The sequence below is a fragment of the Petaurus breviceps genome, unplaced genomic scaffold, assembly GCF_028583685.1.
Source record: "Petaurus breviceps papuanus isolate PSGF00001 unplaced genomic scaffold, PetGlider_PUasm1.0 176, whole genome shotgun sequence".
In the NCBI taxonomy this organism is placed as follows: Eukaryota; Metazoa; Chordata; class Mammalia; order Diprotodontia; family Petauridae; genus Petaurus; species Petaurus breviceps.
Window position 1 is genome coordinate 2,933,591 of NW_027185771.1, and position 24,248 is coordinate 2,957,838.

At 40.8% G+C, this 24,248-nt stretch overlaps 1 protein-coding gene across 1 annotated transcript in view; it reads right to left on the reverse strand.

The window, feature by feature from the left end:
- CYB5B (cytochrome b5 type B) overlaps positions 1 to 22,976 on the reverse strand; it is a 48,059-nt gene extending 25,083 nt beyond the window's left edge. Inside the window, exon 1 of the mRNA XM_069085477.1 lies at positions 22,580 to 22,976. Coding sequence (XP_068941578.1) covers positions 22,580 to 22,744 — 165 coding nt within the window. The 5' untranslated portion in view covers positions 22,745 to 22,976. The remainder of the gene's footprint in view (positions 1 to 22,579) is intronic.
- Between the last annotated feature and the right edge of the window lie 1,272 nt (positions 22,977 to 24,248).

Genomic DNA, 24,248 nt, shown 5'->3' on the forward strand with positions numbered 1-24,248 from the left:
GCTAAATGTACCAGACTCAAAGACTAATGGGACAGGGGCAGCCAGGTGGCTCAGTGAGTAAGAGCACCGGCTCCAGTGTCAGGATGACCTGGGGATCAAATCAGGGCTCAGATACTTAGCACCACACCCAGAAATAACTGGCCATGTAACCTTGAGCAAGTAACCCCGACTGCTTTAAAAAAAAAAAATTGGATTTATTTAAAAAAAAAAAAGACTAATGGGACAATGTCAACTGGGGAAAAAGGAGTAGTGAGTGGAACCATCCCTAGAATTTGTCACCAGCTCTTTGACATTCAACATTTATATCAACAGCTTGGATGAAAGCAGAGATATCATGCCTGTCAAATTTGCATCTGGCACAAAGATGAGCTAATAGCTGTGTGACTGAATCCAGAAACAAAAAATATCTTGACAAGCTAGAATAATAAGCCAAATTAACTAAGATAAAACACAATTAGGAATAAATGTAAAATTCAATATTTGAGTTCCAAAAATTAATTTTACAAATATGGAATGTGGCCAGACAACAATTTTATATTGGTCAGTGGCCCACAAGCACAAAAGTCAAAAACAGTAATAAGCCAGTATTTTATATAGTGCCTTAAGGTTTACGAAGTGCTTTACATACATTATCTCACTTGATCCTTGCAATCATCCTTGGAGGAGGGAAATGCTGTTATTATTCCTGTTTTATAGATGAGGAAACTGAGGCTGAGGAAGGTTAGTGACTTCCTTATTGGCACATAACTATTAAGCATCTGAGGCAGGATTTGAACTAAAGAGTCTTCCTGACTCCAAGCCCACTGCTACTAGATCAACAACAGCAGAGGTTGGACTTGGAAGTCAGGACATCCCCCATGTCACTCTAATCTTTTGACCCCGGGGTTTCTTAGACTCTAACTCCATAACTGTGAGACCCTAAAGAGAGATGGTAGATAAGGTGCTTGGTACACCTTATAGCGGAGGTGCCAGACACAGGCACAGTGGTTCATCATTCCAAATCATTTTAAAGTACAGTTTGGAAATACTTAACAAAATAAATAAAAAGCATAATGAACATATATAATATTACAATTTAAAGTTCATAAGTGACCAGTAAGGATTAGTGACCCCCTTCTCAACCAGAGTTTGCAGGCCACATCCTTAAAGCACTAAGCTTTAAGCTATCAAATGTTATCTTAAATGGCTGTCAAAAGGAAACTATAGATTTGTTCAGCCCCAAAAGACAGAAGTGTAATTGCTTATTAATTGATCAAGCTGGATTTATACTGGGAATGCAGAGGTTGGTTTTATTATGTTACAGGAAAAAACTGGACACAAAAGGAGTAGTTCCCCACCGATCTGGGAGTAGCTGAGCAAATAAATTATGGTATATGAACGCAACTGAATAATCTTATATCATAAGAAACAACAAAAGGGACAGAAAGCAAAATCCTGAAAGAAACCTGGAAAGTTTTTATGAACTGATATAGAGAAAAGAAACAGAACCAGGTAAATAATTTATGTAATAACTACAACACTCTAAAGGAAAACAACTCTGAAAGACAAGAATTCTGATCAATATGCCATGAACAACGCAGCCTTATGCTTATAATAATAACTAGCATTTATATAAAAGTGCTTTTACATACATTATCTCATCTGATGTTCACAACAATCCTATGACCTAGGTAACAACACCATTTTACAGAAAAGGAAACTAAAGTAGAAGGAATATTACTGGACAGAAATGATGAACATGAAGGATTCAGGAAAGCATGAGAAAACCTTGATGAAGACAAGGAAGTAAGGACAGAGACAAATTCACCAGATTTAGTAATAAAGATGTTGTAAAGGTGAGGGGAATGCTGTAGTTATCAACGCTGTCCAATCACTCCCTTTGTCCCTGACCCTACTCCTGCTTCACTGCACTGATGAGTTTTCTCAGTATATTTTTCCATACTGTATAATTTTATCTTTGTGTTCACTCTGAGGGCCCAGTGAGAGACCGTGCTTCCAGTAACACATTTCAATGTTAAACCTAGCTCTATTTTTTCTCTTCCCCCAAATCTATTTCCACTAAATATAAATTCAATAACTAAAGTATATAAAGAAAAGTTAGGTAAGCAAACTCCTCCCCTTCTCCCATACTCAGAATAAAAGGTTTTAGACTCCCATGAAGGAACTCAAGGGGAAAAAGGTAAAACAGGAAGGCTGCTTGGGGGCCTATAGTCCAGGGTTTCAGGAACAGTTTCTATTCAGGTAAATATTGTGCCTGATCTATCAAGCAACTTTCACTCTCAGAGTCCTGTTTTCTTTCTTGAAGGCAAATGCTTCCACCAGGCTACTGCTCTCTCAACTCCATTTGACTTCCTACCTCTTCTCTTTCTCTAGCACCATCCTTCCTCTGCTCCTCCCTGCAGGAGTTAAGTTCTTCTTCAAGGCCATCTCAGTGAACTAACTTTTAAAGGTCAGTTTGAGGTGAATAAACCTATCATTCTTTATCCAATCTAGTCGGTCCCTTTCTTATTTGCTCAAAGCACTAATGTGCCTATCATAAAAGGGATCACCTGGCAGGGCTCTATTTTACAGCTAAGCATCTTATTATCTGGCCCCTTTTCTATGATTAGGTTATTGAAAAACCAATTCTCAAATCAAGAAATCACTGGTGACCTTGGCAAGCCTAGTTTTTGTCAAAGGGCCAGAAGCCAGACTGAAAATGGCTGAAAAATAAATGGGAGGTGAGAAAGTAGAGGTAAGGATTACAAACAGCTTTTTCTAGGAATTTTGTTGTGAAACCAACTTCTTTCTTGAGGAGGAGGGAAAGGTGGCAGAGGTTGGCTTCTTATGAAATTTTTTGCCATCCAATATAACAGTCAATCAGAAAAGAGTAAATAAATGTGTTGGTGTGCACAGGATGCCCCTTAGTTTAGTTTTAGCTTAATTTCACCTCAGCCCTTGCCTTTTTTATTTGCCGCTGGGTTAGTTTTTTCATGCTTTGATGTATCTAAACTTAAGCCCAAAATACTTCAAATCCCCTTTTGACAGGCCACTCACCTGCCTTCCCATCTCACCTCCTCAGATCACAAGCATTAAGAGAGTAGGTACTTGTTCACTTGGGTGCTTTGTTCTACACAAAGGAGCAGCACAGATCCTTCAGCATTAGGGATCTCCTTTAACCCCACTGGAAACAAGGAAAGGGAAGAATGGTTCCAGAAAAATAGTCTGCCCCTACCCTAACCTTAGACTCACTCTTCAAAGAATGACTAGTCTATATATATTTAACTAAAAGCAGTCAACCATATAATAGCAGATAATTCAGAAAGAACAGGTAAGCATTAGAATGACAGGTAAAATATTTGCCCACAGTGCAGTAATAACAGCTTCATGAGAAGAAACGAGAACATTTATGAACACATCAGCTGTCACCAATGAGTTAAAAAGACAGCATTTTCTTCCAATGCAAAAGAGGTAAGAGATTTTAAAAAATAAAACCCACTGTCCTAACTGACTTATGCCTTACATTTGAAAATCTACATCTCTACAATTTGCTGCTTTTGGTTAGAGACTCCTCAAAAGTTGTTAAAGAAAATGCACATGTCACACTAAGATTAATATGTGAAGGACTAAATAGAATTCTCCCAGTCTCATCTAAACTTACTACCAAACTTCCAGAAAATATTTTCTAACAGTCAAATCCAAGGGATTCCACTGTTTCTCCAACTAAAAACCAAGATGATTTACCTAATGCTTTTCTTTTTAAAATGTCATTAGACTACCACATATGTATACATACATAGCACGGGTATAAAGTATGGAGCCCCAGTTTATATCTCTTTTTTTAAAAGTCTCACTACTTTATGGCTACATGTAAACTCCTTGAAGGCAAGAGCTGTCTTGTCACCTAGCACAGAGCCCCGCATGTAGCAGGCACTTCATAAATGCTTGTAGAATTGAATGGGAACTATTCAATCAGCAACAACCTTTCAGAGGAATTCTTTTGTGTTTTCCCCACTAATTATTAGCCTACCTAAATTTTGAGAGGCTCATCACCAGGTACATTTCTCTGGCCACAGCACTATAGAAAACCATCCCCCATGGCATACAGGGATTGTGCTCAGTTAGTGAAAGGAAAACCCACAGAGACAAAATGATGGCTCTTTGAAATATTGACATGATTAAGTTCATCATTTAAAAAACAAAAAAAAAGTTTTAAATTTTAAAAAATCCAGCCAGTTAAAACTGCTTCTATAAAGTAAATGGGAACTATTGGCGGGGAGTGGCCATAAGGGAGTGGAGGGAGCCTGGACCAGTACTTTCATGGGTACAGGAACTCCCTGGGGAGGAATGTCACTCTACTACAGACTGATCAGCACCTGCCAGCCCACTTCAGAGACTTAAAGAACTGCCCAGAGCCCTGAGGGTTAAGTAACTAGACACAGTGAATAGGTATAAGAAGTGAAATGTGAATCTAGGTCTTCCCAACCCCCAAAGGGAGCTTCACTGCCCCAAAGTCATGTTAACCCTACTCAAAAGGAACATCTCATTCCCTGCTGATACTGAGGAAGGACTACTTCAAAAGTCAGTACCTGGAATTTCTTCTCTCTAATCTGAGGAGTCTATATTAAATTGGATTCAACAAAGAAAAGGAGGAATCAACTTCACTCTTAGTCCCACAGTAATAAAACAAAGAGGTACAATAGGAAGAATCAGATCATCTAATAAGTTTAGCAAAAGGCCAAAGGGCTGAGACACACCCATATATCTCTGTATTTCCCAACATTTGACCTGTAGCTGGTGATCGCCATTTCAAGCACTTAATTAACATATATGATTTAAGCACTGACGTTTCTCCAAAGTATGTAACAGGATACCTAGGAGCAAGAGAATTTTAACTATTTATTTACCTTATTCCATGGAAGGCTGTACTAGAAGTCCAGATTAAAAAATTCAACTGGCCAAACCAAAATACTGTAACATTTTCCTTCCTATAGAACCTTTTTTGCAAAATACATTAGAAAAAGAAAAATTCTTAAGATAGGAATCTAATGGGTCCCAACACTTGAAAGTCTATTCAGGGAGGTTACGTGGAGCAGCAAATAGAGCACCGGCCAGCCCTGGAATCAGGAGTTCAAATCTGACCTCAGACACTTACACACACACACACACACACACACACACACACACACACACACACACACCCCTAGCCATGTGACCTTGGGCAAGTCACTTAACCCGAAATGCCCTCCAAAAACAAGTCTATTCGGTGAATTCTAGTACACAACAACGCTATTTTTTTAAGTTTCATTCTTGCCTTTTGCCTTTATTTCCAAACATCAACCATTATCTCTCCGACTACTGCCCTTGTCCCCCACCATGAACTTTATATACCTTGTAGCAAAGAAAGAGTTAAGCCAAAGCAATGAGGGGGAAAAAGGACCCCTTGTGATCACATATGCAACATGCTGCTCTGACAGTCCCGTACCTCTCTGAAGAAAAGGGAAATGTTTTTTTCTTCATCTGTTTTTCAGGCCCAAGACTGGTTATTGCAATTAATCTGTTTGGTTGTCTTTTAGCACTGATTTTCATTTATATTTCAATAGTAATTGTAATAAACATATTCCTGGGGAAAAAAGCTAAGGAAGAAAGAATTCAACTCTATTGGAGATATCACATTATCTAATAAGTACTTCTCTGTCCAGGAGAATTCTCCTTTTCTTTATTTTGCATTTGGACGGAATAGACACCATTCTGACATAAGTATAAACACCTGCCTATGTAGCTAGAATAGAATCTACACAAAATCTAAGAATGTGACATTTTTACATATTTCAGTTTTAAGTAAACTTTTTAAAATAAACCTGATTAATTACTATTTTTAACCTTCGAAAGTCCATCTTCTTCTAATAACTTCTACCAAACTGAAGGTCTCCAGAGTCATTGCGCTGACCTCACTGTTATATATGGATAAAACCTGGACAGTCCACCAGGGCCATGCCAGGAAACTGAATCACTTCCATTTGAATTGTCTTAGGCAGATTCTGAAGATCACCTGGAAGGATAAGGTACTGGACACTAAGGTCCTTCCTTACATTTAATTGCCCAGCATTCAAACTCTACAGACCACACTGTTCGAATGCCAAATGTAAATCTGCCTAAAAGATTTTTTTAGGGAGAACTTACACAAGACAAGTGCTCACATGGAGATCAGAAGCGATACAAGGACACTTTCAAGGTCTCTCTGCAGAACTCTGGAATCAATTGTGAGTCATGGAGACTCTGGCACAGGACCACCTAGCATGGTGTGCCCTCATCAAAGAAGACACTGTGCTCTGTGAGCAAAGCAGAATTGTACTAGCTCAAAGTAAGCGAGAGACATCTCCACTCCAGATACACATACCATCCAACTATGGGGAAGTGTACTTTCTAGCACTGAGGGCCCACCGTAAGACTAACTGTTAAAGACTAGCAGCAGTCCTTTATCGGTGGAGGGGGCAGTTTCTTCCCGTCCACCAAGGAACCAAAAGAATGGCATGTGCCTAGAAGCTTTCTACATACAAGTCAGGCACTCATATCACTAAGATATATATTAATTAAAGACAGAAGGAACCTCAGACATCATTCACATGTGGCCTCTAGGTCCTCAAGTGCAGCCCTTTGAATGAATCCACATGTGGCCTTGAGGCCATAGGTTCCCCACCCCTTCTAGACCAACCCCCTCATTTTTATGAGTGAGGAAACAGATTCACTGAGAAGTCAAATGATATTTACTCAAGGTCACACTTATGGTAAACAGCACAGGCAAGATTTAATCCCAATCCCTATAGCTCCAAATATAGGATTCATTCCACTATACCAAGGAGTACATCTTAGCAACTGTGCCTAAATTAGGCCATGGTCAGAAAGGCAGGCCACTGAATGAACCATCAGTGCTCATGTACCAGCCTTGCCAGGCACTGAACAGTACACTCGACCCAGAACTGAAGGGGAGATAAATGGGCTGGGAAAGTCCATCATTCTTTCCACAATTCACGCTGCTACTTGCTGACAGAATTTGAGAGGTGGAAGGAACCTGCCTCAGAAGCTATCTAGTGCAAAGTTCATGCTTTTTTCTTCTAGCTGTATATTCTTTATTTTTATTTATGGTTAACATTCTTTTTTTAAATTCTGAGCTCTAAATTCTCTCCTTCCCTCCCATCTCTCTCCCATCCACTAAGAAGGTCAGCAATATGATATCAATTATATATGAGAAGTCATGAAAAACATTTCCATAGAAGCCATATTGCAACAAAAACAATAAAAAAACCAATTAAAGGCAAGACACATAGAGAAAGTGAAAACAGTATGCTTCAATCTTTACTCATTGAGTTCATCAGATCTCTCTCTGGAGGTGGATGGCATTTTCATCAAGAGTCCTTAGGAAATGTCTTAATCCATTGTATTGACAGAGTAGCTAAGCCTTTCAATTTAAAATCATTACAAGACTGTACTGTGTACAATTCTCCTAATTCTACTCACTTCACTTTACCATCAGTTCATACAAGTCTTTGCAAGTTTTTTCTGAAATCATCCCCTTCATCATTTCTTACAGTAAGTACAACAGCATTATATCACAATCATATAACACAACTCGTTCAGTCACTCCTCAACTGATGGGCATCCCTTCAATTTCCAATTTTTTTGCCACCACAAAAAAGGCTCAGAAGCCCATCTTTTATAATATCAATATTTCCCCAGTGATGTTATCCATAACTATGAATTATTCCACATTACAATATCAAAGAACCAAAACTGTAGGTGATACATGGAACAATGGAAAGATGCATGGTGGGTGGAAGCTGTAGGATGCAATAAATCACCCCAGGCCAAGTGGCACAAAAGGTATCATTGAGGATAAAGATATGATGAGAAAAGGAGGCAGGCTAGTCCTACAGCAAGAACAAGGGATAACAAATGGCCTCCAGTGAGTGGTAAATCCTGGAGAAATTACCTAAGGACAATTATAAGAAGTGCAAGGGATGAGAAAGTAAGAAGTGATGTTCCCCATCATTAAAGGGAGTGTCTACACTGATGAGAATGGAGGTTCATCCAAGTAATGTGCCCACTAGGGACATACGTTGGAGGAACTTTAAAAAACTGAGGTCAAAAAATGAAATCAGAAAAAGAGCGAAGCTCTTGGCCAGAGTCAATTATCAATTATGTAGCTAGTAAGTCCCAGAATACCTCTCTATACTACACAAACTGGTCCTCAGATAATGCTCATCAACCCCTATTTGAAGTCTTCCACATTGTCATAGTAATCTGTCTTTCATAATGTTTTTTGTTTGTTTGTTTGCTTTTTGGAGGGGGGAGGGCAGGGCAATTGGGGTTAAATGACTTGCCCAAGGTCACAGGGCTAGTAAGTGTTAGGTGTGTGAGGCCAGATTTGAATTCAGGACATCCTGACTCCAGGGATGGTGCTTTATTCACTGTGCCATGTACCGCCCCCTGTCTTTCATAATGTTGCCAAAATAATCTTTCTAAGCTGGAAAGTAGCATATGAATATAATGAAATGTTATTGTGTAGTAAGAAATAATGGCTGTAAAAAATTTAGATATATTTATGAACTGACTTAGAGTAAAATAAGCTGAATCAGGAGAACACCAATACACAATGATGACAATAATTTATACAATAATAAGTTTATACAAGCGCAACACTGAAAGTAGGCTGAACTCCTACAGATAAATAACAGAAATGGCCAGTGCTGATCAGGAAAGCAAGTGAGGAAAGGTATCCCCTTGAACGGGTAAAAAAAACAACAACAAAAAACAGGTACCACAAAAGGAGGCACTTTTAAAAAATAATTTTTTTTTTTGCTTTTTGAAGGGCAATTGGGGTTGAATGACTTGCCCAAGATCACAGGGCTAGTCTTTTTATGTGTTAAGTGTCTGAGGCCGGATTTGAACTCAGATCCTCCTGACTCCAGGGCCGGTGCTCTATTAATTGCATCACCTAGTCGTCCCTAAAAGGAGGTACTTTTAAAGCACCTGTGAAATTTTATTCAAAATCTTTCCTTTCATTTAGCTGTAGCTTTATATCATTCTAATATCTATAAGTCCGATGAAGATTCCTTACAAGAGCCTAAGTCTGAAAATTCACAAATCAAATATACAAAGAATAACTGAACACATGATAACAAATGAATGAAAAAGTATTTAAGTGTTTACTATGTGGCTAAAACTGCTAAGTGCTGGGGATATGAATACAAAAGCAAAAAACAGTCCCTGCCCTCGAGGAGCTTAGTTCTAACAGGGAGAAACTCGCATCTGGAGGAGTGTTAGCCAAGGAAGGATATGGGTATGTGTGGGTGGGTGGATGTGTGTGTGTATGTGAGATTTATATCATTACATACATGTAAAATCACCGAGATTATAAATAGAAGAGAGAGTCTAATCTTTTCCTGAGACAATGGCAGTGGTTATCTGATGAGGATCTGACCAAGATCTTTGACCCAAAGATCTATGACATGTTATCAAGTTTCAGCTTTGAGATACACTATCACTGTTTTAAACATGAGGAAACTGAGATTTAGAAAAAGACTTGTCCGGGGTCACATGGTTTATAGCTAAGCACTACTTACTTAAGCTCACTTCCCTACTTCACAGGGTTGTTGTGAAAAAACTACCAAGTAAACCTTGAAACACTATATAAATGTGAACAATAATCAAAAACATTATCTCCAAGAAGAAAAAATAAATCACAATATTACAGAGATGTTTATAGCAGCATTATTTGTAATAGGCAGAAACTGGAAATAACTTCAAAGTCCAAAATTAGGAAACAATTAGACAAATTGTTATATTCATAACAATACCACAGGGCCATTAAAAATGACAAATTTGAATATAACAAAACATACAAAGATGAATAAAAATGATACCAAATAGAGAAAGCAGATTTAGGAAAACTACTATATGTATATATGCAATTTATCTGTAATTATTTATACATACCAAAATATGTTATATGGAAGAAAAATAGACAATGAACAGAAGAGAACACAGAGAAAATAACAGAAGTTATTTTAAAAGGTATTCAAAATATTATTGTTCTTTTGTTAAGTTTCAATATTAAATGTTGGTGATTTAAAAATTTTAGTTGGTTTTTAATATACAATAATAAATATTCCTTTCTAGTGTTTCTAAAAGTAAAGGTGAGTTTACAAAACTATCATTACTGTGATAATGTAAGGAGAGAAAACCCCAAAGGCAACAACAATACAGTATTTTTGTCTGAATTCCTCAGGAAAATAAAAACTTGGGAGCCAGTATCAATGATTGAGCCTTTCCAGTAATTTTCAAGCCTCGGCAGTTATCAAAAGGCACTAAAGGACATTTTATACCATACAGACGGAGTACACTATGACACTATTACCCCTCCCTTAATGCAGATATTGTTGCCTCCCCCTTTCCTTCTAGGATCGGCATTTTTTCCCCCAAATCTTGGCCAATTCGCAAACATTTTTACAACTCGACAGCCTTTGTGCCATAATAGTTGATGGCCTCGTCTCAGATTGTATTATGCGACAAGTTATACAACGGTATAAATAAAATCTTATAATTTTATTATATTATTATTATTTTTATATAATATATAATTATTTTTTATATTCATATATAAATTTATTTATATAATATACATAATTATTATATTATAATGCAGTCAAGAATGACAATTGTGAAGAACCAAACAGTCACAGAACTAATGATTTCTGACTCAATGGTCAAGAAGTCAAAGGGATTATAAAACATCTCTTGGGATAACAATTTACTTAGCTCAACAACCTTTTACAGTAGACATACGGGAATTAGGAACTGCCCCTAATTTATTCATAATTGTTCTAGAAACTAAAAACAACACAATAAGGACAAAGGGGTAGTTTGCTTCCAGATTACGAACTCTACAGAAAATACTGGGATGAATCGTCATAAAGGTGATTAGCATTTTAAGAAATGACATAATCAATCCTACGAGAAACATCTTTCATACTAGAAAAATAAAAGAACTACAAAATTTGGGTAGAAATGCTATACATTTATCCATATACACAAACCCTGCTTCACAGCTCCATCTGTTGGGTACCCTGTGTGTCTGCACACAAACTCCCTGAAGAATCTCTCTCAGGGCAGAGAGAAAACAATGTTGTCTCTAGAACTAGAATACTCAGAACTGACAGGTTTCGGGGAAAGTCTGAATATCTGGTTCCAAAAATAAAAGAGATTGAGATTAGTAGGATCAAATACTATCAAATGCTTAGAGAATGTTACAGACCTAATCAACAAACTAGAGCACCAAATGGCAATCACTCAAGTGCCTTGAAGGAACTCAGGGGTGAAATTGTTCAACTGTGGGCCAAAATGTGTAACCTGTCATTGCAAATAAGCACTCTGTAGGAAGACAGGTAGACTGCCAGAGACCATGGGAATAAAATGCTTGAACAAGCTGGCAAAACCTTTTTAAAAGGGGGTTGGGGTGGTGGTGGTGAATAGTTATTACTAAGTATTTAAACAAACAATCTATTGGGAGAGAGACATGGTTTATGTAACAGAAATAATGCCTAATCAATTTATTCAAATGTCTTTGATGCAGGAAATGTTTAGAGGAATAGAGAACAAGCAGCTATAATCTGTTTTGGTTTTTTTTTTGTAAGCAATCAGGGTTAAGTAACTTGCTCAAGGCTACATAGCCAGTTATTTCTGGGTGTGGTGCTAAGTATCTGAGCCTGGATTTGATCCCCAGATCATTCCAACGCTGGAGCTGGTGCTCTTACTCGCTGAGCCACCTGGCCATCCCTTATAATGTTTTATTAAAAAAAAAAAACTTAGAAAAAAAATCTTTGACAAGTTTCCATGCCCAAAATGACTTACCACCTTAAAGGAAAAGAGGAATCTCTGGACAAGAAAACAGAAGTGGCAGAAGCTGAGTGCTGCGGAATGATGGGATATGAATTCCAGCTTTGCCTCTTTCCTACCTTTGGGAACACAGGTAAGTTATCTCACTTGTCTGGGTCTAGGTTCCTTCATCCCTAAAAGGGTAAACAAGGTGCCCTCTGAGGTCCCTTTCAGTTTTTTTTTTTTTTAATTTTTTTTCCCTTTCAGTTCCAAATCTAGGAACCTATGTGGGTATCATGCTCAGAAGGCTACAAATAATAAAAAGATATTTATACAGCATTTTACTTATAATAAAGTTTGCAAACAATAAAGCAAGAATGCCTTAGAGTCAGAACACATGGATCCAAGCCTGGACTGTACCATCTCAGGACCTCACAAGTGCTCAAGCCTCAGTCTCACATGTAATTGGGGATAATACTTGCTCTACCTACATACCACAGCACTGCTGGGGAGATAAGAGTATAAGTGTATATGTGGACATATCTATACACATACACTAATATTGTCTGGATCGTTACTATTTTTGCTTATGGACTACCAGATCCGACACTAAAGTTCCACTCTGATCCCTCAAATTGGTGTGAAGGTGATCCTGGATTCTTAAAGACCAGGCCAGCAAAGGATAAGCTCTAACAGAAGTGGGGAGCCATGTGTGGCCTTGAGGACACAGGTTCCCCACCCCTGACTAAAAGGTCTGACCAAAAGCTGTAAAGGCTCCTAGTACAGACCTTGTGATGGAATAGGCATCTATTGTGCCAAAAAAGGCTTCAGTTATATTCAGAGGCTCATCACCAGGTTGGCTACAGCATGATTAGATCTTTGATCACAATTATGGAGGACATCTATCATGTCATGGAGATTGTGATCTGTGTCAGGGGGTGAAAGATATACAATAACAAAATTACTGCGTTTTAACGTCTGAGTGTGAATAATGCATATATTCCCTTTTAGTAAATGTAAATACGTTAGAGTTCGTGGCTTTACATATGATTTTATTTCTTAATTGTTTCTGTTGAAATCACTTTTTCATAAATTTTTTTACAATGAAATAGCGCAACTTAAAAGTTCGTTTAAAACCTCCTCCTGAATATAAATGTTGAACCAACTTGAGCAAGGTCCACAGGAAAGAACCTCCTTTCCATTGGAGGGCAGAAGGGATCATTTAAAATCTTACAGTGTTACATGTAATTGAAGACTGTAGCTGAGATATATCAAAACTAGCTCCCATTGGCCACATTATACATGCTTAATGTACACACGAATTGTTCCTTTAGTGGTGGCCAGAAATCTAGAAGGCCTCCAGCCTGCTGGACAAAAATTGCCAAAGAAAGGAGACAAGGAAGGTTTCAATCTGTACCCAAACCAATGAGATCCGTGGATCCACTGAGGCACTCAAGTGTGGATTTTCCCACTGAAAATGGGCCTAAGAGGATGCTGAATTTTCTTGTACCTTTTTAATCCTTTGAATACCATGGAGAACTCTGCAAATCAGTGGAGTCTCTTGCAATAGAGTGGACTGAGCGAGTTTTCTAAAGAAAAGGTTACTACAGGTTCCAAAGAACCCAAAGGAAGCTCAGCCAAAGGACAACAGAGAACTGCATATGGGGGCCATAAGCAAGTGTAGCACATCATCAAAGGGGGACTACAAGTTAGAAAAGGTGTCAGACAGACATAAGAGTAGAAAAACCATCAAGTAGGTAAGCTCCACTGGCATCTGTGAATTCTCAAGAGAACTTATGGCAGGTCCTACACACACTGGATGTACGCCCCCAGAGAGGACCGTGGGAAGCCTTGGACAAGAGCTGCACAAAATGGGCAGGCATAGATGGATTACAATTTGCATTGTTTTTGGAATGCTAGAATGGTGGAGAGTACTAATCCATCTGAAAAGCAGAATGATGTTATAATACAGGGTGTCACCAAAGCCTTCATGGAGTTTTAAGCTTTTAATAATTTCAGAAGTATAAATGCTACAAAATCACAAATACATCATTAAAATGTTTAATTATTTAAATTTCTCCTACACATTTAGTTTTGTGAATTTTGAAGAAGTTTTTTTTTTTTTAAAGCAATCGGGGTTAAGTAACTTGCTCAAGGTTGCATGGCCAGTTATTTCTGGGTGTGGTGCTAAGTATCTGAGCCCGGATTTGATCCCCAGGTCATCCCAACACTGGAGCTGGTGCTCTTACTCGCTGAGCCACCTGGCCACCCCTGAAGGAAATTTTAATCTTAACAAGATATAGTACGTTGTCAGCAGGCACTGCATGTATGATAAATTACTGGAGAAAGTGGTATTAGAAAGTGGATCTGGGAATCACAAAGGAATTCAATATCACTGAAAAAGTTACGCATGCTACCCTCATACTTGTCATCAAGGATAACATCAATAAAGGTGTGGATCATTTTCATAAAGTTGTTTGTTAGATGAGAAAGCAGGCATATGAATCATTATTACTGATAAAATTGAAAATATAAAAATTAATAATACCTCTAGTTTCTACAGTTTAAGTTTAACTGATTTTATGCTATATTAATTTTATAATTAAGTCAGATTTTCCTGAATTAGTTTAAACCTACAAGTTAATTTAACTTGATCAAACCCCAAAGATATATTGTCCATTGAACAATTAAGGAGGGTCTTGCCTCCCAATAAAGCTTTTAGGATACCTGGGAGTCAACTAACTCAGTTCTACTAACAAAGTCTGCAAACAAACAAACAAATAAATGAATGAATGAAAAATAACATTCCTTAATTGTCTGAGAAGGTTGGTCACTAGATGCATGTGGAAGTTCCCCACACCCCCTTTCTTTATCCCCAAAAGGTTGTCTATCCTCAAACCAATAGTATTCTTCTCCACCTACTTAACTCTGTACTCCCCTAAGGCTGGTAAGTCCTACTTCAGGGTCTGTGGTCCCTGAGGCCATCAACCCAATTTATCGGTTGCAGCTAGCCTAACTAATAAATCAATCAAGCTCAGACCATTGTCTCTCAATTTACTTTAATTTTCAAATATAACAATATTCTCAGTCACCTTTGGGGGAGAATAATAATATAGTCCACAATTTCCCCCATCCATCTCATATCTTGCTTTCTTTCAGTTATACTAAAAATCCATATTGATTGCCTTCAAAATTGTGTCACCTCCAAAAAGGACTTCTTCAGTTAGTTCTTCAGTTAGTTCAGGTCCAGTCCCTCTTGTCAATTTAAAGTCCTGAGAGCTATTTTCACCTGCTCAAAGAGCACACAGGATAAGGCCGTGATTCCACTGCCATTAATGAGAATACTGCTACAGAAATCCAGACACTTCACTGCCATTCAAACTCTACCTGTTGCACTCCTTCCAGCTGTCATCTCTAGTGTGAAAGCTTTGAGGACAGTTGGCTAACAGTTTTCTGCAAATGTGCTTTCTCTTCCACTGCTTCTGAAGTTCTTCCAAAATGATATACATCCCATAATATTCTGCCTCCAAGATTTTCTGCAAATTAGCCTGCCCTCAAAGCAGTGTTCCTTCTGGCTGCCCCACCTCCCAGCTGGAGGAGCTCAAGCTGAGGTCGTTTCTGGGTTCTCTAGGCCTACACACTGTGACATCTATTTTTAAGTCAGATTAACTCCTGGTGCCCTAGAAAGAGTGCTCATTTGCTAGATGTGAAATCAGAGGGCTTGAGCTCAAATCCTGACCCTGCTACTCAGTTATATAGGTCATCTTGGGCCTCCACGTCCTCAGCAATAAAATGACCGGGCTAAAAAAGCAGATGACCTCCAAGGTCACTTTTGTCTCAAAAATCTACAATCCTATGACCTTTGATAAGAAACAGTTACAATCAGAATCCAGGTCTCTGCTTTAATGCACTTCCCAAATCTCAGTGTCAACAGTTTGTTCAAACAGGCTGGGTGAGCCTCATGATAGTCAGCTCATCCTCTTTCCTTCCTCCTAAGCTGGAGTTACTTTGACCTTCACTTTCACTCATCAAGAGGCTGACTGCACACAAAGGACTTGGAAATGGCTTCCAAGTCAATAAACAATCATTCCTATCTGCCAAGACAAGGTCATTTCATTTTGTGATATTGCTCAAGGTTTGCTAGGTCCAGCTCCTTTCGACCTGCTTATTAAAGATTAAGAAGTAGAATAAGGTGGGGCGGCCAGGTGGCTCAGCGAGTAAAAGCGCCAGCTCCAGTGTCAGGATAACCTGGGGATCAGATCCGGGCTCAGATACTTAGCACCACACCCAGAAATAACTGGTCATGTAACTTTGAGCAAGTTACTTAACCCTGATTGCTTAAAAAAAAAAATAAGTAGAATAAGTTTCTAGAAGAAGCTATAAAATTTCCATCCCTGGAGGCCATACCTTCAGAAATAACAACTACAACCTTCTAGATGGTTTATCATGGGTTCTCAACTTGGGGTCTGTACATGTGGTTTTTAAAAAAATTTTGATAACTATGTTTTAATATAATTTTCTCCCTTTGCAAATCTATGTATTTTAATATATATTTAAAAACACAATTCTGAGAAGAGGTTCCATAGTTTACACCAGAGTGACTGCAGAAAGGTCTATGCCATAAAAAAGGTGAAGAGCCCCCATTCTGGCAGGTCTGGGAGATGGAAAACTAGTCAATGGATATGCATGTAAGCAAGGCTGTATGTCACCCGCCAGACTTGGTGTTAGGAATACCAATCCAAAAGTGTGATAAACAGTGCCTGTTCTCAAGAACCCTGAATTCTACTGGGATACAACAGCATGTTCAAAGATACGTAAATGTAAGTTATGTACAAAAAAGATACAGTGATGGGGAAAACCTAAAAAAGAATCAAGAGAGGTCTCCTGAAGGAGATGGTAGCATTGTAGCTAAGCCTTGAATGGCCTAAAGATTCCAAGAAAGAAGAGGCAGTAAGAAGGTGGGGCACTTCAAGCCTAGGAAACAGCCTGGGCAAAGAAAAGAATGTGAGAGATGGTATGCTTCCCATGATGAACGGTTGAAGCATAGAGCACAGTACAATCAGCCTCGAAATACAGGCTAGAATCCAATCAGGAAGGGTTTAAAATTCCCAACAGAAGAATTTGCACTCGGGGAGGCTAGGTGGCATAGTGAATAGAGCACTAGCCCTGGAGTCACGAGGACCTGAGTTCAAATCCAAACTCAGACACTTGACACACTAGCCGTGTGACTTTGGGCAAGTCACTTCACCCCAACTGCCCCCCAAAAAGCAAAAAACAAAAACAAAAAACACACAAAAAAAGGAATTTGCACTTTATCCTAAAGGCAACAGGGCACGCTGGAAGCTTGGCACCTGTGCAGAAAAGGATCAGAGAGGGGACCACCTGGATGGTGGGGACCACTGAGAACACTACTTCGACAAGCTAGGTAAGAGGTGACGGGGCCCAGCATGAGGGTAGCTGTGGGGTTAAAGAAGGAAATGGCTGCAAGAGAGGATGAGACATTGGCACTGAAAAGACTTAAAACTGATGGGATGGAGGTGAATGAAAGCAGAGCACAGCTATATAACTACCTCAGACCTCTGGTTTCCTTCAATATTCAGCTCAAGCACCACCCTCCACATGGAACTTTTCTTGATCCTCTCAGCTGCTAGCTCACTCCCTCCCCAAACTAGCTGGTATTAATTCTGAGGACATCATGGATAGCTTTTATCAGGACAGAAGCCTCCTTTGGGGCAGGGGCACTGTGCCGGGCACAGAGTAGGTACAGCAAATGCTTACTGACTGACTGGGGGAACAGTTAGGTTTGGACAGGCTGAGTTAGAAACGCCTATGGAAAACCCCTGTGGAGATGTCTAACAGGCAGTTGGAGATGTAGATCTGGACCTCAGAAGAGAGATAAAGGCTTATGGATTTAGGATTATGTGCATAAAGGTCATAGATGAATCCCTGGGAGTTGATGAGCTCACCAAGAAAAGTGTAAAGAGAAAAGGAGAAAGTCCTTCCTTCCTGTCTCTGCCAATAGATGGCCCTTCTGTCACTCTCGCACTTTCACTTATTTTTCATGCCTACTGGCTCCTTCCCCACTGTCTCAAACTGCTCCCTCCAACATGAACAATGGTCTCTTAGTTATCAAACCCAATGGCCTTTTCTCAATCCTCATTCTCCTCGACATCTGTGCAGCCTCTGACACTGCTCATCACCCCTTCCTCTTTGATACATCTCTTCCCTCTAGGTTTTCAGGACACCCCTCTCTCCTGGTTCTCTTCCTACCTTTCTGACTGACTACTCCTTCTCAGTCTTCTTTGCTGAATCTTTCTCCAGATCATATCCTCTAGCAATAGGTGTCCCTGGGGCAGCGAGGTGGCGCAGTGAGTAAAGCACCGGCCTAGGAGTCAGGAAGACCTGAGTTCAGTTCCGGCCTCAGACACTTAACACCCACACAAAAAAACTAGCTGTGTGACCTTGGGCAAGTTACTTAACCCCAACTGCCCTCCAAAAGGCAAAAAAAAAAAACCAAAACCCAACATATTATGGGGAGGCCAGGTAACACAGCGAGTAAGAGCACGGGCCCCAGAGTCAGGATGACCTGAGATCGAATCCAGGCTCAGATACTTAGCACCACACACAGAAACAACTGGCCATGTAACCTTGAGCAAGGTTAACCCCAACTTAACCCAAGTTACTTAACCCCAACTGCTTTAAAAAAAAAAATAGGTGTCCCCAGGGTCCTGTCCTGGGCTATCTTCTCTTCTCCCTCTTTACTACTATACTTGGTGATCTCATCAGCTTCCATGGATTGGATCGACCATCTCTGTGCCGCTGATTCACAAATTTACCTATCGGGTGCCAATCTCTCTACTGACCCCCAATCTTACATCTCCAAATGCTTTTTTTTTTTTTTGGAAGGCAATTGGGGTTAAGTAACTTGCCCAAGGTTACACAGCTAGTATTTTTGTGTGGTTGTTAAGTGTCTCAGGCCGGAACCGAATTCGGGTCCTCCCAACTCCAGGGCCAGCATTTTACTCACTGCGCCACCTAGCCGTCCCTCCAAATGCTTTTCAAACATCTCAAACTGGATGTTCGTAGACATCTCAAACTCAACATGTCTAAAATGGAGCTTATTACCTCCCCCCTAAACTCTCCTCCACCCCTTCCCTATTACTCCTGTCAAAGTCAACCCCATCCTCTCAGTCCTTCAGACACAAAAGCTAAGAGTCATTATTTCTCACACCCCATATCTAAGTTGTTGCCAAGGTCTATCAATTTCTCCTCTTAATCTCCTACAGGAGATTAATTTCACTTCTTAATCTTCTTGAAGCCACCCCCTTCTCTCCTGTGACACCATTCCCACTGCAGTACAGGCCTTCCTTCCCTTATCTGTGGACCACTGAAATAGTCTCCTAGTGGTGGATATACATGGTTCAGGTCTCTCCCCACTCTGAGATCCTCCATTCAGCCATTAAAGCACAGATCTGACCAGTCACCCTCCTGCTCCATCAACTCCAATGTCTCCCTATCACCTCTAGCCTACTGGCTCCTTCCCTACTGCCCACAAATAGGCTCCCCCAGCCTCAAAATCCCTTCCCTTAGGCTCAGTGAGTAAGAGCACTGGCTCCAGTGTCGGGATGACCTGGGGATCGAATCTGGGCTCAGATACTCAGCACCACACCCAGAAATAACTGGTCATGTAACCTTGAGCAAGTTACTTAACCCCGATTGCTTTAAAAAAAAAAACCCTCCCTTGATCCTTCTGTACCCGAGAAGTGCCATCCTATATCTCTTCTGCCCTTTCTCACTAAAGCCCTCATCTGTAACAGATACCCCCACTTTCTTATCACCTTAACATCTGACTTCTGACCTCTTGAATCAAACTTTTGGGTAAAATGGTGGCAGGCTTCTTAGATCATATAGAAGCTACCAATTACCCTTTCTTAGGATTACCAAAATAGAACTGGAAAATCTTAGAGGACATCCAGCCCATGGACCTCATTTTACAGATAAAGAAACTAAGGCCCAACCAAGTTAACTCCTTGCCTAAAAGTACCCAGGTGCTAAGAGAGACAGAATTTGAATCCAAGTCTTAAGAAAGACTAACAAGAATCACAGGAAAGAACTATTAGAAAAGACTTCAGGGAAATCAGTACAGTAAAAAACACACGGGCCTGCTCATGGGGAGACCTGAACTTTCATGCCAGCTGTCACTATCCTTACTCAAGTTACTTCATTTCTCTGGGTGCCAATTTCCTCAACTATAAAAAAAGAAAGGGTTAGACTAGTCAGGGGTGGGGAACCTGAAGCCTCCAGGTCACATGTGGCCTGGAGGCTCCTTAAGTGCAGTCTTTGACTGAGTCCAAGTTTTACAGAACAAATCCTTTTACTAAGGGGATTTGTTTTGTTCTGTGAAGTCTGGATTCAATCCAGGGGCTGCACTTGAGGACCTAGAGGCCACATGTCGAAGCAGCAGGTTCCCCATCATGGAGTAGAAGATCCTCAAGGTCTATCCCAAAAAGCCTAAGTAGCTTCCTGTACCAGCAAGTTGTCTGCTAACAATGGCCAGTCCTGGTCTGAATTACTCTTGTGGGAGATTTAAGAGTTCCTTCCCCAATTACATAGTCAATCAGAGCAGGAATAGGTATAAGACAGGGGAAACCTCCAGCCTCAAAGCCACACAAGGCCCCTCCCTCTAGGTCAAGTGCAGCCCTTTGACTGACCTATAGTTCACAGAATAAATCCCCTTGATAAAAGGATTTGTTCTGTAAAACTTGTACTCAGTCAAAAGGCTGAACCCCAGGACCTAGAAGGCCACATGTGGCCTGGAGGCCCCAGGTTCCCCACCCCTGGGACTCTAAGGAAAAGTCAAACCACAAATGGAAAAGGTGATTCCACAGTCATTATAAATCATTCTTCAACCTACAAGAAAGAGTAAATGAGGTCACTAGCACCAAGAAATGGTCCTGGGATTTTACAGGGCTCCTTTGCATCTTTGGGGAAACCTGGTATTATTTTTAATTTATGCAAGGTATCTCCCAAGTATATGTTAAAATCATCTAAGAAAGATGCTACAAAATATAAAATCACTAAAAGGTAAACTAGATTTATCTCATCCAAATTTTACCATTAACCAGTTATATCACCTTAACTCCAGTTTCCTTATCTATTAAAATAGAAAAAATTCTATTTCCTAAGTTATTGCAGAAATGAAGTAATGTAAAAACATTTTCCAGAATAGGGCATTATACAAATATGTTAAATAGCACTAATATTGGGCAATTAATGTCTAAAAGTTAATTTACTGACAAACTATGTAAAAATGTGCAGAATGTTCTTTACTGTAAAACTTAAATATTGAAATTTTTCTAGAATCAAGAGTTAGGAAGTGCATTCCCACAACTTAACCAAATTACAAGAAAAATATTTCAAATATTCTTGCTACAGAAAAAGAGAAGCTACTAGGCAGACTGTCATTAAAGAAAAAAAGTTTCTAAAATTAGCCTCCAAAAATAGTTACCCTCAGAGATACCTTCCATTATCTTTTCAACTGAAAATGATCCCCTCTCCAATTTTTTTTTCAGAGTACTATTCTGATCTCTCTTTTTGGTCACCTGTAAAATGGGGATAATAATAGCTCCTACTTACCAACGTTGTTTTGAGGACCAAATAATAATTGTAAAGCATTTAGCATAGTGACTGGCCTGTATTACAGCCCTAGAAGACAAGCTCTCTGAAGGGCAAAAGATTTTCCTATTTAAAAAAAGTTTTGTATCTCCACCTTTCAGCATATTGTCTTACACTTTATAGGGGCTGAATAAATGTTTTTTATATGGAATTGTGGACATTATTAACTGCTATCCATATAATACTTCATTTATTCCTCACACTAACCTTGTAAGGCAGGTAAACTACATGTATGATTATTTCCATTCCAGAGGTAATAAAAGCAGGACTGGGGAAGTTATTTGTCCACAGGCACACAGATAGTCCTAGGTAGGTCAACTTAAGTACCCATTTTACAGATGAAGGCTTCAGACTTGCCAGGGAAGGTACCACTACTAATAAGTGTCTGAAGGTGAATTTAAATCTCCTTCTACTATTAATCCCCAATTTACAGAAGAGGAAACTCAGTGACTTGCCCATAGCTAGTAAGTGCCTGAGGTAGGATTTGAACTCCAGGAAGAACCTAAGTTCTGACACGTGCTACCTGTATAACCTAGGGCAAGTCACTTACCTTATGCCTGCCTCAGGTTTCTAACTTATAAAAAAGAGAGGGCTAATGGCACCTATCTCGCAAGGGGCTGTGAGGATCAAAGGAGACATATTTGTAAAGCGCTTTGCACAGTACCAGGCACAAAGTGGGGGCTCTATAAATCCTAGTAATTATTAGTTCTCAACTCGGGGGTATCAAGAGGCTGAGCCTGCTTTAGGGGCTTGCCCCCCAGGGTCCCGGCAGCACGATTTGCACTCAAGTGTTCTTTGGGCGTTGATTTCACTAAACGAAGCTCCCGCAGGAGCAGAACTCGAACTCGGCTCCCCCAGCACCACGTCCATCTCGGTCCCCGAATCCCCCGAGTGCCTCCCACCGAAGCCGGGGTGACACGCAATCCCGGAGAGAAGGGGCAGTCGCCTCGCACGTGCCCTGAGTGACCGGGCCTCGGCCCTTCCCACGGGGCCGGGCCGCCGGACGGGGACCCTCCTCCGCCCCCTCCCCCCAGCCCGCCCCGGGCCCCACCTCGCCAAGGAAACGGGTGACGTCGTAGACTCGCCCGTGGATCACCATCCACACGTCCTTCTCCGAGTTGCGCTCCGCCACCTCCTCGAGCCGGTAGTAGGTGACCCCGGGCTCGAGCTCAGGCTCTTTCCCCTCCATGCTGTCGCTGCCGCCTTCGGCCGCCATCGAGATCAGAAGCGCCTCCTCTCGGCTGCGAGCCCGACTTCAGGTAGCAGGATTCGGCCTCTCCAGCCCAGCCGGCTTCCGTATTCGACCGACTATCCCGACTTGGGAGTATTCGGGGCAAAGCCAATGAACGCTGCTTGGAGGCGGTGGTCTGTTTTCTCTCCGCCAATGAAAAGCGAAGCTGAGCTTTCCCCGCTAGTGGAGCGGGCCGGGAGGTAAGGCGGCCGAACCTCGGCTTTCGGTCAGCTTTCTGACTCCACTTCCAGATGACCAATCAGAAGCACCCCGGTGTCTCCCATCCGACCAATAAGAAGCCGCGATTCTGAGACGGCGCGTAGAACGTACGAAGATGAGGGTCAGGAGCTCACCTGCTCAGCCTGAAGCTACGACCTCAATCAGGACCAATAGGAGTGCTCGGTGTCTCCCATCAGACCAATGGAAAGCCGTGATTCCGAGACCCCCGGGGATGTAGAACGCGGAGAGAAGATACCAGCTTTACCTGAGCTGGCCGCCTCTCCTCTCTCGAGCCACATGTCCCGAAAGCGGCTTCTCCCCCATTCCGCGTCCTAGCGGCCCTGTGCGGGGAGGGAGGAGGTCGTCTCCCCTAGCCACTTAACGCCCCAGTTCTCCGACTACCCCATCCTTCTGGTCCCTGCGCGGTGATGCCTACATTTCATCCCAAGAAAGCACCAGTGACAGACTCCTGGCTCTGACCTCTGAAAGGGGCCCCTGTCTGTGGCCCTAAAACCGCGGGTGGGAGGATGAGGTTGCCTACATGGAGGGAGAATCCCTGCTATGCTTGTCTTCAGCTTCCTCCCTAAACTGGGAGTGAAGGTGGCCGTGTTTTCCTTTACAATAATATACTAATTAATACTAATAAGGTATCAAGATCTGGGGGGATAGTTACCTGGAAAGACCTGAGTTCAATGTCTCACCTTCCCTCCTGGCTGTGTGATCCTGCGTTCCTGAGACATCTTAAACACAGGTGTTCATAACTTGGGATCCACGAGGTCTACGATTAGATTTCATTGAGTCCATACTCTTAGATGGAGAAAAAAGCTACCTCCTTATTTTCACAAACCTCTAATTGAAATTTAATATTTCCTTCAATTATGATTATAAGTCACAAACTCTGAGAAAGGGTCTGTGGGCTTCAGCAAACTGCAAAAGAAATTCATGATATTAAAAATATTAAAATGCAGCTCTGGTAAGATGACTTACAGACTTGCATCAGAAATGGATGTTCCTAAAGTTGGAGTTCTGTCTCCTCTTCCTCTCAACCCACACCATTGGGATGCTTTAAAGTTTTATATAGTGCTTTCCTCAATAGTGCTATGGCTATGAAGTTGTTTTTGTCCAGTTGCTTTAAGTCGCCTCAGACTTTTCTTGACCCTGTTTTGGGGTTTGCTAAGTAGGTGAGTACAAATACTATTATCTCTATTTTGCAGACTGGTGAGATTGACTGAGGCTTTTATCAGTGCTGAGATTGGTGATCCCTCCATTT